The 17,407-nt window shown below is 43.1% G+C and overlaps 3 protein-coding genes across 3 annotated transcripts in view; 2 read left to right on the top strand and 1 right to left on the bottom strand.

Annotated features, from left to right (window-relative positions):
- Window positions 1-17,407, top strand: part of LOC149083264 (alpha-tocopherol transfer protein-like) — a 232,971-nt gene that overhangs the window by 198,160 nt on the left and 17,404 nt on the right. The window lies entirely within an intron of this gene.
- On the bottom strand, window positions 1,434-12,699 carry LOC149083266 (uncharacterized). Its single transcript, XM_089236473.1, has 2 exons — window positions 12,419-12,699; window positions 1,434-5,387 (listed from the first exon to the last, which is right to left on the bottom strand). The coding sequence occupies exons 1-2, from the start codon at window positions 12,644-12,646 to the stop codon at window positions 1,638-1,640; spliced, it is 3,978 nt and encodes a 1,325-aa protein (XP_089092599.1). The 5' UTR covers window positions 12,647-12,699; the 3' UTR covers window positions 1,434-1,637.
- Window positions 12,613-15,979, top strand: LOC149083265 (uncharacterized). The gene is made up of 2 exons (XM_089236474.1): window positions 12,613-13,271; window positions 13,884-15,979. The coding sequence occupies exon 2, from the start codon at window positions 13,888-13,890 to the stop codon at window positions 15,289-15,291; it is 1,404 nt and encodes a 467-aa protein (XP_089092600.1). The 5' UTR covers window positions 12,613-13,271; window positions 13,884-13,887; the 3' UTR covers window positions 15,292-15,979.

Raw genomic sequence — 17,407 nt, 5'->3', positions numbered from 1 at the left:
TTTGTCGCACCACGGTCATTTTCTGCACACGAGGGTTAATTAGACCGGGACCTACAATTTATTGCCGATTCCGAACGGCAGGCTTGTTTTTCATACTCATCGAGAGGTTGGTGCGCTAACCCCTCGATGGGGGACTCTCTGCGGTAGCAATTTTTGCTGAGGTCAAGTCGCCGTTTTTTGTTGTACCCCTGTGTCAGGAAAGTTTTCTGACAAGAACGAACTGGGTATCGAACTCGTGACACCTCTAAACATCCTTTGGTACTTTAGGCGAGCATCTTATCGACCGGGCTACCGCGCCCTTCTTTGTACCTTTTTTGTTCCTTTTGTTGCTTGACTCACTATTTTTCTTCAAGCTGTTTCTTGTATGGTGAGTTGGTCAGCAATATTGCTGAACCCGACCATGAAGAAGACGATGTACTAGATTTGAGGGGATAGCTCCTCACAACTAGATGGAAGGCCATATGTTTATGTCTGCACAACATAAACCAAAAAAGTGTTCGGACATAATAACGCAATATTGCGATAATTGTTCCTCCAACTCTGAAGTCAAGGCCGTCTTTCTTCCCCAAGCTGGCTCGTACGAGTTCCTAGACCGATCTTGCATCTTTGACATACCGTTAAATTGTGAATTTTGGCACGCCAAATTATTTTGCAGCCTTGAGGTAGCCAATTGGTTTCCTGTGGTTCCCAACTTCGAGGCGCAAATGCGAGCCGATCTTCCCATTAAAAGTCTCGCCAGTAGGGTGATTTTAGCGGTTTTGGTGCACAATAGGACTGCGCATTTGCTGCGCATCAAACAATAGGGCTCCCCACTTGCTGCGCATCAAACAATAGGGCTCCCCACTTGCTGCGCATCAAACAATAGGGCTCCCCACTTGCTGCGCATCAAACAAATGGGTGCTTCGCACTTGTTGAGGCTCGCTAGATGGCGCTTCCTATGACGTCATTCCTAAATTATCGTTCTTGCCTATGATGTCATTCCCAAATTATCGTTTTTCAGGGGGGTCATTCCTAAATTAAACTTTATTTCCCAAGTGATGATTTTTTTCAGGGAACATTCCTAAATTAAACTTTTGAATTCATTTTCTGACTTAGAAAAAATTTGCTCCTAAATTAAACTTTATTTCCTGACTTGTTTTTTTTTTTTTTGGAGGGATGCTCCTAAATTTTTTTTTTCCATCCCAAGTGATGAGATTATTTCAAAGAGGGGGTCATTCCTAAATTAATCTTTTCTTCCACAAATTATTGTTTTTTTACTGACTTAGTTATTTTTCTAATGATTTTTTTTTTTCATTCCTAAATTAAACTTTTTTTTTCACATATCAAGCTGTAAAATAAAATTCCCTCAAAAAGAAATGTTATTGACTTTTCATCATACTCAAGCTGAAAAAAAAAAAAATCACACGTAACTCAATTAATGACAGAAGCATTGATGATAAAGAAAATTAAATTTTAATGATACACAAAATAAATGAGAAAAAATATATATACAAGAATAAATGGAAAAAATATATATACAAAATAAATGGAAAAAAATATATACAAAATAAATGGAAAAAAATATATACAAAATAAATGGAAAAATATGTTAAAATAAATGGGAAAAAATATGTACATCAGTGTCCATGTAGCACTGTTCATCGAATGGCATAGTGGCCATACGCATATGTTTTAATGCCATCACCGAGAATATAGCGTTTATCGTCGCGAGGGCACAGCGACGTTTTGCGGAGGGCGACCGTTTGAAGTTTGTGGTTACTGGAGGAGATTTTTAGCATGGTGTTTTTGATCGAGGAGTTGTTGCGGAGGCAAGCCAGATAATCTTGATGTTTTAGTTGTTTTTTAACAACCGCACGAACGACCCCTTTGGCGGTCTTTTTCTCCGCGACTGCTGTGACCATGCTGTACATTTTTGATCTTAATCCGACGAATTCCACAACGGGTTCGCCGCCGTTCTCGTCCTTCATGACGCCCACCACTTTTTTATTCTGCAGGCTAAACAGAGGATGATCACCGGGGTAATTTGACGTGTCGAATCTGTGGAGCTCCTCCCTCATGTCTTTGTAAATGTCACCGGTTTTTATCTCGTAGAGGAATGAATCTGTATCTGTGAACAAAACTTCCACACTGGGTCCGTACTTTTTCTTCATAAAATTATAATGGAAGTCCGCCATCAAGTGTTTGGACAGGTCCAAAATCGTGACACCGGTATATATGGGCCTGTCCAGATGGATTTTCGTCTTCAACATCTTGATGACGGCTAACTCACCGGTGATTATCCTGAAGCATTCGAATGCCGGGGATGATATTAGCTTCCTCAAGCTCTTCTGATTGTTGGCGAGACGGATGTCGACATGCTTCCTCAAATTTTCTAGCGATTTCCCGTACACAGCGTTGTTGAGGAGCTTATAGAAGTCCTTTTCGAATTCGCACCGGGCTTGCTTCCTCTTTTCCGTATTGAACGCTATGTACGGGCGTATCCAGGGCTCCTGTGTGAATTCGACTGCACGCCGAACACCCGTCAGCTTCATTCCCAGCGACGTGTATAACTTCAGGCACCGGTAATGGATCACATAGGAAGTTTTGTTCATCAGATTTGGTGAGAGCTTTTTGGATGGTTTATCACCGGGTCTTCTGATGAATGGAGAGAGCATGTCACCAGTAATTTCAATGTTTTCTGCCGCCAAGGGGAAACAATTGTGCTCGTCGTGCAACTTCACCGGGTATTCCATGTCCACTTCTAAAATATACCCCTTGACGGCGTTGTCATCGATGTTGAGAAAATCGATGCTCTCAAGTTCACTGGGGGACAACCATCTGAAGTCTCTCACCGGGAGGGGCTCCATCATACACTTTCCATATAAATTATTCACATCATAGTACATGATATATGATGTAGGTTCACTGGGGTTATAACCGGGTATTAACGGGTTGTTGGCTCGCGCATACCGCTTGGAGATCACTGAGACCCCACCTCGGATACCTTTCTCCATGAAGAGATGCATGTCCGGATCGTTGATCAATTCGAGCTTGACACCGGTCATTCGCAGACATGCGTTCCAGGCCAATCCCGGGGATGTGAACGTATGCACCGGGTCGATCTTGTAGTTTTCTTCGCAGAGTTTTCTAAAACTCTCGAACACATCCCCGAGAAGCAGCACGTCAGTCTTCACGTAGAGGTTGTGGTAATCACCGAGGTTGGAACACCGGAATTCTCTCCAAACGGTATGCGCATATGTATACTCGTCACTGGTTATATGTTGATCCCCCAGAGAGGTGTAAAAGGCCTCTCGTGGGGGCAGCACCGGATCTTCGAACTTCTCAAACGAGTCAACGTACTCGTACGGATAACATCCTTTACGTTGAAGAAGATGACTCGTAGCTCCAAAACATTTCTTCATGTTGTTGAAGTCACCGGGGTTCATCGCTTGCACGAGCGAATCCAACGACGCCGCCAAGAACTGGTTGGAATCCAGGAATCGCAGGCGACCGAGAGAAAAGGAGATAAATTTCTCCATATTCCTCCCGATCACCTGGATCCTGCGATCGGGGTACCGGGAAAGTCCTTGCATCAGGAAATGAGCGTCGTAGTTTTGTAAATTGTGAAATATAACCGGGATGTGACGTCTTAACCTGAGCTGGAGATTGCACTTCTGATGCAGCGCCGCTCTAAAACCACCGGTGATGTGACAGTGGTCACGAACCCTGTCGTCACCGAGTGGGCGGTCGCACACCATACAAGTGGTCGCATTCCCGAATCTCTCTTCATCTTCAGCTGTCATCTGCAGAGGCACCGGGTTGTCGAGCTTGCCCATAACCACTCGTTCTTCTTCGACGAGACACCGGAAGAAGACGTCCACGCAATCTTCACCCCTGTACACTGTGGGCTCTTTCACGTATACACCATCGGGCCCCACGACCGTATACGCGAATCCACAGGGGCGGTGAAGGCTCTTCTGGGTTGTGCTAGAGAGAGACGGGTTCGGCTTACAGCTGTCCACCTTCTCCAAGATCGCCTCAAAGTCCGCATATATGACGTATGGAACGTGCAGCTGGTAATGGTTGTTCTTGAAGAACATCACGTTGTCGTCTACACCGGGATACGTCACTCGTTGCAGACCGTGTGTCTGGCAAAGTGGTTCGTGCGCATTCAGCTGCTCGAGGGAGGAGAAGCGTTGCAAGCAATAATTGCAAAAGTGGGATGCACCTTCATACTTGGTCGTGTAGGAAAGCAAACGAGACATGTTTTGGATGAGGCAGTAGTGCGACGTTGTCTCGTTGCTGATGAACAAGAGGTTGATTGGTGTACCAGACACCACCTCACTAATCCTGAGAGGAAAGACTTCTCCCCCCTCCAACCCAAAGACGTTAATGCGCACTGAATTCGCAGCTTCGAACCGTGGGATTTGTTTAAGTGTCACCGGGTATACTAATTCACTGGTATTCAATTCATTCTCATACTGAATATAGTTGAACACCCTTTCGGGGTTTTGCTTCACCGGGTGTAGGGCAGCCAACACACACCAGAGAAAGCATTTCTCATCATCGTTCTTTACATTTACCACTGCTCTTCTGCTGGCTACCCCCTTTGGCAGCGGAATATAAGTGGCGGCCGCTAGTGGTTGGTATTGCGCCGTGTTTAGCTCAAGCAAGAGCACGCGCTCGAGCACCCAACCACTTCCGCTGCCTTCAAAATCCTCTGTCGCCTGCTTTACCTTTACGAAGGCTATTTGTAGGTGCTCTTCTATCTGGTCGGCGGTTAAAGTGGTGAGCATTTTACTTCGAAGATACCCGTTGCAGAACTCGTCCTCGCCGTCACTTCCTTTCCTGGAAAAAACAGCAGTCGCGACGATGTTCCATTTAAGGGACCTGTGGGTGGTCATGTCCTCCCTCAACAGCCGCGTCAACTCCTCTCTCACGCTGTCGAGGAAGGTGGTCATATCCATTTCGGTGTCTGGGGTGGGGATCAATTCGTGCGTCGACAACATGTCGAGTGCGCGCCTGACTTGCCCTCCTCCTCCTAGCTGTGCTCCTCCTTGGGGTGCTCCAAGCTGCTGCTGTGCCCCATGGCTCGGTGATGGCCGCTGTGGTGGTGCTCCTCCTTGCGCCCACTGTGGGGACGCATCATGCTGGGGTGGTCCTGCTCGGTGATGGCTCGGTGATGGCCTCTGTGGTGGTGCTCCTTGTGCCCACTGTGGGGGCACACCATGCTGGGGTGGCGCACCATGCCCCATGGCACGCTGGTGGCGCATCAAATCGCTCTTGCGGTGAAACGCTGCATCGCACACCAAACACTTGTGGCGACGCTCGCCATGCGTTAGCCTGTGCTGATTCAGATTCCTACGCAAGGAAAACTCCTTGCCGCACGTCTCGCATAGGTGTCGCTCCTGAAAAACAAATAAAAAGGGAATGTAGGACACGTAAGTCTAACACAAGCAATGGATGAGAGGTATAGAAACCCACGTCTTCCCGCTAGTTTCGGTGGCGTATCCGCCCTCAAGCGCGTGCTCAAGTCATCAAAGAAAAAAGAAATCAGAGATTGGTTGGCTGGCGAGAGAGCGTACACGTTACACAGATCCATTAAAAAAGTGTTTCCCCGCAACAAAACAATAGTGGCCGGTCTAAACAGTCAATTTCAAATCGACTTGGTGGACATGCGTAATCTAGCAATTCACAACGATGGTTACAACTATCTTTTAACGTGCATCGACGTCTTTTCCAAGTACGGTTTCGTCGTGCCTCTCAAAAGGAAAACCGGTGACAGCGTGGCCAAAGCTTTAGAAAGCATCTTTCAACAACGTCAACCAGTGGCGCTACAGAGCGATAAGGGGCGCGAATTTATAGCGTCACCAGTCCAGCGCTACCTCAAGCGTCAAGGTGTAAAGTTTTTCACTACGGAGAACGAACAGATAAAGGCCAGCGTGGTGGAAAGATGGAACAGGTCTCTCAGAAACTGGATGTACAAGTACTTCACTGCCAAGAACACGTATCGCTACATCGACATGATCGAAGACCTCGTGTGGAGTTACAATCACAGGTATCACAGGTCTATAAAAATGAGGCCCGTGGACGTGAACCCCGGAAACGAGCCGGAGGTGTGGAACAATCTCTATGGGGATACACCCAAGAAACAAGATTGCAAGTTTAAAGTGGGTGATCACGTGCGCATCACAAGATCAAAACACACCTTCGAGAGGGGGTACGATTCTAATTTCACCGAAGAGATATTCGTGGTGACCGAGTGCGTGAAAAGGGAAATTCCCGTTTACAAGCTCGAGGACCTGATGGGGGAAGAAATCAAGGGCACATTCTACGCTGAAGAGATGGTAGGTGTAAAGATGGGAGAAAAATTTCCGATTGAAAAAGTTTTAAAGAAGAGGAGAAGAAAAGGAATTATTCAATACCTCGTGAAATTTCGGGGGTATCCGAAAAAATTCAACGCGTGGGTGGTCCTATAAAAACCCGGAAACAGTGCGCGCATCTGTCATTTCAGAGATGGCTTCTTTCTATCTCACTCTACCCAGCGATGCTTCCAGAGACTTTTTTCCCGACAACACGCTCTCGAGTTTCGTGGTTAAACTTCCAAACACCCTGGAATTCGAATCCGAGATGGAAGTCGCACTGTCGGAGATAATTTATCCCCATTCATTCCACAACATCACTCAAGAGACAAACACTTTCGAATTCGATGTCGGAAACAAGATAATGAAGACCGGTCGCATAGCCCCGGGTTTCTACGAGACGACCCCCGAACTGATCAAAGCCATATCCACTCAAAATTTTCAAGACAAGATTGGTGTGACGTACAATAAAATCACGAAAAAAGTTAAGGTGAACCTCAAGAAAGACACCAAGCTCAGTCTCAGACACGGTATAGCCGAAAACCTGGGTTTCGAACCCGGCCTGATAGAGGGTCCGACCATAGTCGAGGGTCCTTTCACAGCCGATCCTAAATTAGACTTTCATCTCTTGTACGTGTACTGCAACCTGGTCGAACCTCAGGTCGTGGGTAACACCTACGCCCCGCTACTGAGAATCGTGAAAACTAGCGGTCAGGACGGGGATATCGTCAGCGTGTCTTTCGAACGCGCCCATTACGTGCCGCTGGCTAGAAAGAGTTTCGACATCGTTCACATGTATTTAAGGACGCACATGGGCAAGTTTTTCACATTTCAACGTGGAAAGGTGATAGTGAAACTACACTTTAGACTGCGACATGCATTATAAACCGTACCGGAGCTGTGCACACAGCATCAACGATTATTATCTCGCTCAGGCTGGAAACGGACTCGGATATTATCAGGGTAGCGCCCTGCAGAGGGGGTATGGTCTCGGATCTATATTCAGCTCTCTCTTCAGATCGGCCGTGCCCCTGTTGAAACGCGGTGCCAAGGCAGTCGGTTCTCAACTGTTGCGCTCTGGTGTGGATTTCGCCAACGACATCGTTCAAGGAAAAGACGCAAAGATCGCAGCTCGCGATCGTGCCAAGGAAGCCGGAAGGTCCCTCACGGATAAGGGGGCCAATAAAATCAAGTCCATGCTCGGAGGAAAGAATAAAAGGAAGAGACTCGTCAAGAAAACCGTCAGTAAGAAGAAAGCTAGAAAGCTGTCGACACCCGATATATTCAGCGATGGTTTTTTTAATCCACGAAAATTCTCATGAGTGTTTGAAAAGCGAAGCCGACCTGTTCACGGTGCCACCCACGGAAACCTCTATAGAATCAGCCGAATGGGTCCAGTACCATCCGATATCTCAAGTGCGCGATTCGGGGGCCCCCATCGAATTTCACGTGGCCGGAAGTGCGGAAGAATACGTAGACCTTTCCGCCACTCAGCTGTATGTCAGAGTAAAGGTGACAAAACCAGAAACCGCCGAAGCCGTATCGACGGCGAATAATTTCTTGCATACCCTTTTCTCTCAGATTGACGTCACGTTGAATGGAAGAACGCTCACAAACTCATCACACACTTATCCGTATCGAGCTTACCTGGAAACGCTGCTTAACTACGGATCGGATGCAAAGAAAGGACCCCTGACAGCCGAGGGCTACTACAAGGACACTGCAGGTCACATGTCTGACCTAACCAAGAACGAGGGGGCCAAGAAAAGAGCTAAACTCGCGGAAAATTCTTTTGAAATGATGGGCGTGCCTCACGTCGACATATTCTATCAACCGAAGCTGATGCTCTCTCTCGTGGACTTGAAGATGAGACTGGTTCGCTCGAAACCCGAGTTCTTTCTGATCACAGCTGCTGAGGGTTGCGACGTGGTGATCGAGCAAGCGAGTATTTTTGTGCGTAAAGTAAGAATGAATCCTGCTGTGGCTGTAGCGCATGCCATGGCGCTCGAGAAAACAACAGCCAAATATTGCATTAACCGCGTGATATGCAAGGTTTATTCGATATCCATGGGGAGTATGAGTTTCGTTCAAGATAACGTATTTCTCGGGGTCATGCCCAAGAGATTGGTGATTGGTATGGTGGACACGGAAGCATTCAACGGAACGTTCAATTTGAACCCCTTCGACTTCAAGCACAACAACGTCAACTTTGTCTGTGTTTCTATCGATGGAAGACCAGTACCCCACACGTCGCTACAACCAGACTTTAGGAACAAGCACGTCATCAGAGCCTACAACACACTCTTCGTGGGCACCGGTAGACCCGGTGAAGATAAGGGATGCGACGTGAGCAGAGTAGAATACGAAACCGGCGGTTACTGCCTCTTCGCCTTCAACCTGATACCCGACATGAGCGACTGCGGACACGTGCACCTACAAAAGCAGGGCAATCTGCGAGTGGAACTCAAGTTCTCCTCAGCCTTGATCAAGACCGTGTCGGTTATCATATTCGCCGAATTCGAATCGCTGGTGGAAATAACAAAGTCCAGAAGCGTCTTGTGTGACTTTGCGGGATGAACACTAAACAGATAGAGCACGCCCTCTCGACACACCCCCACACCCGAAAGGCTTTCCTAGGTGTTTTTGCGAGTGACAACTTACCCGAAAACGTGATCAAGTATCCCGCTGCACTGGTTGTGAACACGGACAGAGAGAACGAACCCGGAACGCACTGGTTGGCTATTTACATCGAAAACGAAGCGAGAGCTGATTTCTTCGACTCTTACGGGAACCCGCCCACTTACTTCAAGAAGGGACACATAAACAGATTTCTACGACGCTACTCACGCGTCGACTACAATGACGTCATGTTACAATCAGATAAGACAACCGTGTGCGGACACTACGTGATTTTTTTTATCTATTCTCGATGTATCGGCGAAAGTATGAATAATATTGTATCGCGTTTTAATATGCAAAACGATATGCGCGTTGCAAGCTTTGTAAAGAAAAATTTTTCTGTTAAATAAAAGAGAAAAAAAATTCATTCATTTGTCATTTACTATGGAACCTTTCAAGCTGACACATCCGAGCACCGTGCTCATTGCCGGACCCACCGGTTCGGGAAAAACATATTTTCTCAGAGAACTATTAAAACACAGAAACGAAATGTTTCGAGAGCCTCGTCCGAAACGAGTTATATGGTTTTACGGCGAATATCAGACTTTGTTCGAAGACATGGAGGACCACGTGGAATTTCGAGAGGGGAGCAATTTCGAAAGCGTGGAAGAAGACAGCTTGGTGATTTTAGATGACCTCATGAACGAGCTATCGGGCGAGAAAAAATTAGCAAACCTTTTCACAAAGTACAGTCACCACAGAAAATTGACCGTGATTTTCATAGTGCAGAACGTGTTTCACCAGGGGCGGGAAATGAGAAACGTTTCTCTGAACGCGCAATATATGTTTCTATTCAAAAATAGAAGAGATGTCAGTCAGGTGACCCACCTGGGACGTCAGCTGTTTCCCAATAAAATCAAATTTTTCAACGAGGTGTTCGAGGATAGCACGAAAAAACCGTATTCGTATTTAATGGTTGATTTACGACCCGAGACGGAGGAGGAAATGCGCCTGCGCACTAACGTGTTACCTGGGCAGACGCAATATATCTATAAACCCAGGAAATGAAACTTTCCATTTTCGAACATGACGGCTGTGATAGAGGTCGAGGGTTTCCAGCTGTCGGATAGAACATTCATAATCAAGGAGTTGGCGTGGTGTTTCATGCATTCGAGAGAAAATTTTCACTATGTATATAAACCGCCCAAAAAGTTTTCGGAATTATCTCCTAGAGATAGACACCAATGTCTCTACGTCACCAACAACATACACGAAATATCGTGGTCGGCGGGTGATGTACCTTTTGAAATGCTGGAGCAACATTTGCAGCGATTATCAAAAGTCGTATTGTATACGAAAGGCCACGACAAGTGTCGGATGCTACTGCAGCAGTACGGGTTAAAAGTTTATAATCTAGATGCGATTCTCTGCCCCAACATTGTGGACTTGCCAGAAGTGAGCGCGAACTGTTTTCTCCACGAAAACATGATAAAGCACTGCGCGCTGAAGAAGGCTATAGCATATAGCATATGGTTGGAATAAAAACATCGTTATTTTAAAGTATGGCATTGGAGAAGCAACAAGTGCTTCGTCTACTCTCTGCCTGTCCGAGGAATAAACGTAAGGATTTGTTGAAGAAATTACCGAAATCAGCATTAAAGACAGTCTGCGAGTGCTCACTCAATATTTTGAAGGGTGTCATACCGTTATCCTCAAAACAGAAAAATAAACTGAAAAGGCACAGAAATACACTTCGCAAACTCGCCTGCAAAAAGACGCCGCTATACGAGAAAAAGCGCGTGCTGATTCAGAAAGGAGGTTTTTTGTTCCAGTTAATCCCAGCCGCCATACAAACCCTCGCCACTTTGTTCACGAGATAATGGAGCACGCACAGAAATTCGCTCTGGTTCCAGAACAATTGTTATCGCGTCATGTGACCACAAAAGAGCAGCTTTCTGAGTTGGACAACGAGATGTTGAAAATACTGCGAAGCAAGGAGCCCGAAGCTATAAAAATTAAACTCTATCAGAATCTGCTGAACAAGAGAATCAACGTCGCCGAGAACAATCCACCGCGGTTACCAGAACCGAAAATTCAAGAAGTAGAAAAAGAGAAGAAAAAGAAAGTTGACGAATTACCAATAGCTCTGATTTCTGTCCCGAAATCGCAAAGAGGGCACTCAGAAAAAATTATCACGCATATAAATAAGCATCCGAACATATTAAAAATTAATTCTAACGGCTCGATCGTTTATAAGAGCAGACTCATCAAAGGAAGCGACATTCGCGATTTGATATCAAGTGTGGTCGGTCGGAGAAAATCACCCGTGGTGGGTCAAGAAATTTTCCTGAAAGCGCTAGAAGAAACCGGAGCTCCGAGAGATTATATAAAAAACCCATTTTTGAAACATATTTGGTTAGAGCTTTGAAATGCCAACAACAGTGGAAGCCGTGATCTACGATCAAAACAATAGAAAGCAGGGTATCGCATGGAAAACGGATGTACCGTCATTCGATTTACCGAGCTGCTGGTCCTACGAATTGGAGAGTAATGGAGAACTGATAAGACACAAGAGAATGTTCGCCATATTCACGATACTGATTGTTATATTATTTACTCTTATAGCAACAACATATAAAAATCAAATGGACTTTGAAAGATGTAATTCCTCTCTTCCGCTGGGAGGAAATATTTTTCTCACGTATTGTAATAAAACCTACGATATACGCTATTTTAGCGGAAATGCGCCCACTACGAAAGCCGTTAATCTCACCAGTGCGCAAATGTATAAATTGATTCACGAGTCTGCTGATGTACAATTGAATAAAAAAATTTCTATTTGAATTCTTGTGTCGTTTTGAAATTGTTTCGCGACATGAAATTCCCAGATGTTTCGCAGCTCTACCATTAAATAAAGTTTAAATACCTTACATGAAATAAATTTAACTTGAAATAAATTTACGCCTGAGAAATTGTTTCGCGACATGAAATACAACTGAATAATTTTTTTTTCGATGAATGAAAATTTAACTCGCGACATAAATAAATTTGATTTGAAATTAAATTTAACTCGGAATAAAATTTAACTTGTAATGAAATTCCCAGATGTTTCGCAGCTCTACCATTAAATAAAGTTTAAATACCTTACATGAAATAAATTTAACTTGAAATAAATTTACGCCTGAGAAATTGTTTCGCGACATGAAATACAACTGAATAATTTTTTTTTCGATGAATGAAAATTTAACTCGCGACATAAATAAATTTGATTTGAAATTAAATTTAACTCGAAATAAAATTTAACTTGTAATGAAATTCCCAGATGTTTCGCAGCTCTACCATTAAAAAAATGAGTTTAAATACCTTACATGAAATAAATTCAACTCGAAATAAAATTTACTCCTGAAAATTAATTTGGAATAAAATTTAACGCGCGATAATTTAAAAAAACAACTAACCTCTTTCTTCTTCTTCTCTGACGGAGCATATCCACTTGGTCCAGCTTCTACTGGCGCAGGACGCTTCAGGCATTGCTGGATGAAATTCTCCTCATCCTCAATCATTAATTTTATATCGCGATCACTAACTAAATCCTCGTTGAGACATTCATTGACGAAATTATCGTCATTTTCCAACAATCTAACTAATTCTTCTTTACTTATACCGAAATCGATAAAACTAGCCATTGCGCGAACGTACGAAGCGAAAGCTAAAAAACTTGATGCTGTCTGGACAAAACTCAAAAACGAAGTGAGAGGATCTGCAAAGAAGATGATACTTTTAATGAGATAAAGGGTTAGGAAGCGATAACGAGTCTCGTGTGCTATGCGTCATTACTCGGGCAGACAGTACTCATATAGTTATCAGTGTCGCGTGCAGAATAATCGAAGCAACGCGAGTGATGCATACTCACGTCAATATCATTATCAGTGATTTATGTAACATTGGATAGTGTATCGTTAGATATTGGTACTGTATCAGTGATGCATGCTCACATGAATATATTGTATCAGTGATTCACGTGAATGAGATAGTGATGCTACTCACATCATTATCAGTGATTCATGTAACATTGGATAGTGTATCATTAGATATTGGTACTGTATCAGTGATGCATGCTCACATGAATATATTGTATTAGTGATTCACGTGAATGAGATAGTGATGCTACTGGGTGCACTTTGAGATTCACAGTATATTCCTATACTTATGCTTATCAACTGCAACTGCAGTATATAAACTGCGGGACAGACACAATTCCTTAACTTAGTTCTCTCGCTCGCTTGGATACACTTCTCTCTCCGCAACTTGGTAAGATTTTTTTTTTTTCTATGGCTTCTTGCGTGTTAGATTTTGAGGGATTCTTGCTTAAAAGTGGGATATATGTTGTTAAGGAAATGGCTTGCTTTGATTTAAGCACAGGGAGAGTATATCACTCTCTCTACAAGCCGCCATTCTCTAGCAAGGAGCTATCCGAAGAAGATTTCCCACAAATGCTCTGGGTTAGCAGAAATCTTCTTAATATTAGATGGGGGGAAGGGCTTTTCGATTATAATTTAATGAAAATTCATCTCACCACTGTTAATAACAGATATAGTTGCATTTATGTGAACTGCAGGCAAAAAAAAAAATTTCTAGAGCAACGATTCAACCTGGAGACAGTGAAAGTCTTAAACTTCCCAAAATCCTTGACTTCTTGCGGGTTTCACCCTCTGCAAAAAGGGCATTGCGCAAGAAGCAAGGTCGTAGCATGCGCTGAATGGTTAGATGCATAAAAATTTAATTTTGTAAAATAATAATAATAATAAAAATTTAAAAAACTTAAAAAAAAAAAAAACTTCTGTTAAAATATATATTTCGCAATTTTTTTTTTTTTCATCTTGAGAGTTGCGGAGAGAGACTGTATGCGTTGTTTTCATTTAGACAGATGGAAAGCCTCCGCTATGAATACGCTCGGAACGTACTGGATACTTCCGTTGCGATACTACACCAGCTCGAATCTGAAATCGTGTACCGTCCAGCAGAGGAATGCGTCTTCAAGTTTGGCGACAAGACTTATCCGATGCCCAGACAGCATGCTGGGTATGGTGACGCTGGCCTACACTACACCTTTTCCGGAATGACCCTCCAGGCCCAACCGTGGACACCTCTCCTCTTGGATTTGAAAGCCGTGGTCGAGAGCATCTCAGGCCATGACTACAACTTTGTTGTCGTCAACCGATACTCTGATGGAACCAAGAGCATCTCCCCGCATTCCGATGACGAATCACAGCTCGTCAAAGATTACCCCATCGCTTGCCTCTCCCTGGGCGCTGAAAGAAAGCTCGTGTTCTCTCGACGGGGGCACCAATCCGTGGACCGAATCCTGGAACACAACAGCCTGCTGACGATGCTACCTCCAACCAACCAGCTGTGGCGTCACGCGATACCTAAAGACCCAAAAGTAAAAGACGTCCGACTCAGCCTGACGTTCCGGAAAATGGTTTCGAGTAACAAGCGCCCATCACCGAACACTCAACCACCATCGGCTAAGAGATCTCGCAGCAGTGGATTCAATAAGGAAGCGCCGCCTCCCAACATCTTTCACGTGAAGGAGAACTTTTTCGTCAGCGTCGTGATCTTCAGTGGTGAAGTGCGCGTACATATTCGAGAATTTTTCGAACGCGATGGACTCATGCACCCAGCTAAAAATGGAGTGACTCTTTCGCCGTACGTGTGGGAATGTTTGAGAACCGAATTCTCTCGTCGTACTATGCTGCAACGCGTTGATAGAACTTTCCTAGTGTCGGAGAACCTGATCGTGGACTACAGCGGTGATGATGTGCTAATTCAAACTCTACATCGCGGGGACAACAAAATTTTCAAGTGCTCCGAAAACCCCCTCAAAATGACTTTCCAGGCAATCGAGGCACTCTTCTGGAGCGAGGATGATAAACCACTTCATACCGTGATCAGTGAGCTCGTGCAGAAAACGCTCTGCTTGGACTATCTGAAAGTGTGTGTGCGCGAAAACCAAACTAAAGGAACGAGTTCTATGGATATCACCGACATTTTGGCTAAATTGGTGAGTGAAAAACTTTTTGCTAGCATCGAAAAAATTGTTGACTGCCATGGGTGTTCCATGGGATATGCTAATCAGTTGGGTCATGAATGTCTGCAGTTGAATGATAATTTAATGTTTTATAAATATTTTGATCATGCTTTAACCCTGATTGACTTTCGCGAAGTCGCTAAAACTCTGGCGGAAAATTACGATGTAGCGGAAAAATGTTTTAATGCGATTGATTTTGATGTTTTGAAATCTAAGATAGAAGAAATTTATTTGAAATAAATGAAAATCATATAAAATGACTTTGTATTTTATTGCTCCTTTGGTTTATTTTTACTTTTCAGCTTGGACATACAAAAGTTTATTTGTGACTTGAAAAAAATTTTATTTTAAAATTAATGAAACGATTCATCTTTGTTTAGTTTAGAAAATAAAGTTTAATTTAGGAATGAAAAAATCATCAGAAAATAAAGTTTAATGTAGGAAAGATCCCCAAGTTAGAAAAAAAAAAAAAAAGTCTGAAATTAAACGATAATTTGGGAAAGATCCTTCTCTTTGGTGATATCTTCGAAGTGACGTTATGGGAAAATCTTGGGATAGAAAAAAATTAAGTTAGAAAATGCATCCCTCCAAAAAATAACAAAGTCAGAAAATAAAGTTTAATTTAGGAATGACCCCTCTTTGAAATAATCTCATCACTTGGGAAGTCAGAAAATAAACGATAATTTGGGAAAGAGTTGAAAGAACGGTAATGAACTTTAAATTTCCCAGGGTGTTGAGAAAAAAAAAAAAAACCAAGTCAGAAAATAAAGTTTAATTTAGGAGCAAATTTTTTCTAAGTCAGAAAATGAATTCAAAAGTTTAATTTAGGAATGAAAAAAAAAATCATTAGAAAAATAACTAAGTCAGTAAAAAAACAATAATTTGTGGAAGAAAAGATTAATTTAGGAATGACCCCTCTTTGAAATAATCTCATCACTTGGGATGGAAAAAAAAAATTTAGGAGCATCCCTCCAAAAAAAAAAAAACAAGTCAGGAAATAAAGTTTAATTTAGGAGCAAATTTTTTCTAAGTCAGAAAATGAATTCAAAAGTTTAATTTAGGAATGTTCCCTGAAAAAAATCATCACTTGGGAAATAAAGTTTAATTTAGGAATGACCCCCCTGAAAAACGATAATTTGGGAATGACGTCATAGGCAAGAACGATAATTTAGGAATGACGTCATAGGAAGCGCCATCTAGCGAGCCTCAACAAGTGCGAAGCACCCATTTGTTTGATGCGCAGCAAGTGGGGAGCCCTATTGTTTGATGCGCAGCAAGTGGGGAGCCCTATTGTTTGATGCGCAGCAAATGCGCAGTCCTATTGTGCACCAAAACCGCTAAAATCACCCTACTCTCGCCACAGAGAGCAACAGGCCTACAACGTAAATTATTCAATCATCATACTTCATTCATAGTTAGAAAAACTGGTGGCAGATGGCAGCACTACACATAACAAGCATTACACAGAAACAAACTTCACGTCAAGTTTCACTACACATACACGCACATTCCCGCATGTACCAATTCGTTAGAGGTTCCGCAGAGGAATATGGACGAGGTATATGTGTGGTGTAGTAGTAGGTAACCCATCCTCTTCTCCTTAACAGCATTTACTGCTTCCGCTATCGCTTCCCGGGACCATTTCTTTCGCTTTACAGGAGCCATCATAAAAATGCTAATTTGCTTTAAGATCACTGGAAATAAATGAGAAGAAGTGGTACTTTAGGCGTCTACAAAATGAGTCTCAATATGAGATATCCCATATTAGGGACTTCATTGTATCTCATACTGGGCAAAACCAATGTTTAAGAAATATCACCGAATAAATCAAGAAATAAGCAAAAGAATTGAGAAATCGATACATGAATATGAAACTACACGTAATGCTGAGTATGTACTAATAACGAAATGTTTAAAAATGACTTACATTGTGCGTTGTACAACCCGTCGAAAAATAATTTCAAAAACTTTTGGGCAGGCTGCGCAGTTAAATATGCTCTTGAAGCTGGAGTCGCATGCAAATGAGTAAGGTTATGTTGTTGGCCGCTTCATCTACCGTGAATTTAACTGACCCGCCTAATGGTTGCATTTTTCAAGTTTTATAAAAGAATTTTTAATCAAAGTTTTATAGGGTAATACCAGCCTTAGGCCGGGATTACACTATAAAAGTTTTGGAAAATAGCTAATAGTGCATACCTCTAAAAACAGATGTCACAACCGCACAAAAGAGATAAAGGGGTGTCTCATATAAGGAAAGTATTTCATTATAGGTCACTTTCCCCTATATAGGTTCCTCAGGGAAGTGTCCTTGGCCCCATACTTTTTTCACTTTTTATCGATAAACTCGATCAGGGTA

Source organism: Pholcus phalangioides, unplaced genomic scaffold (genome assembly GCF_987345545.1).
Source record: "Pholcus phalangioides strain wild (caught in Gottingen) unplaced genomic scaffold, Ppha-v1.0 ptg000009l_1, whole genome shotgun sequence".
NCBI classification, from domain to species: Eukaryota; Metazoa; Arthropoda; class Arachnida; order Araneae; family Pholcidae; genus Pholcus; species Pholcus phalangioides.
The sequence above is the reverse complement of the archived record's forward strand: the minus strand, read 5'-3'. Positions and strand labels throughout refer to the sequence as shown.

Excerpts from the sequence above, each read along its gene's own strand:
- LOC149083265 (XM_089236474.1), top strand. The coding sequence starts at position 13,888 with ATGGAAAGCCTCCGCTATGAATACGCTCGGAACGTACTGGATACTTCC.
- LOC149083266 (XM_089236473.1), bottom strand. The coding sequence starts at position 12,646 with ATGGCTAGTTTTATCGATTTCGGTATAAGTAAAGAAGAATTAGTTAGA. Across the intron at positions 5,388-12,418 it reads CAGAGAAGAAGAAGAAAGAG|GAGCGACACCTATGCGAGAC; the intron begins GTTAGTTGTTTT and ends TTTGTTTTTCAG.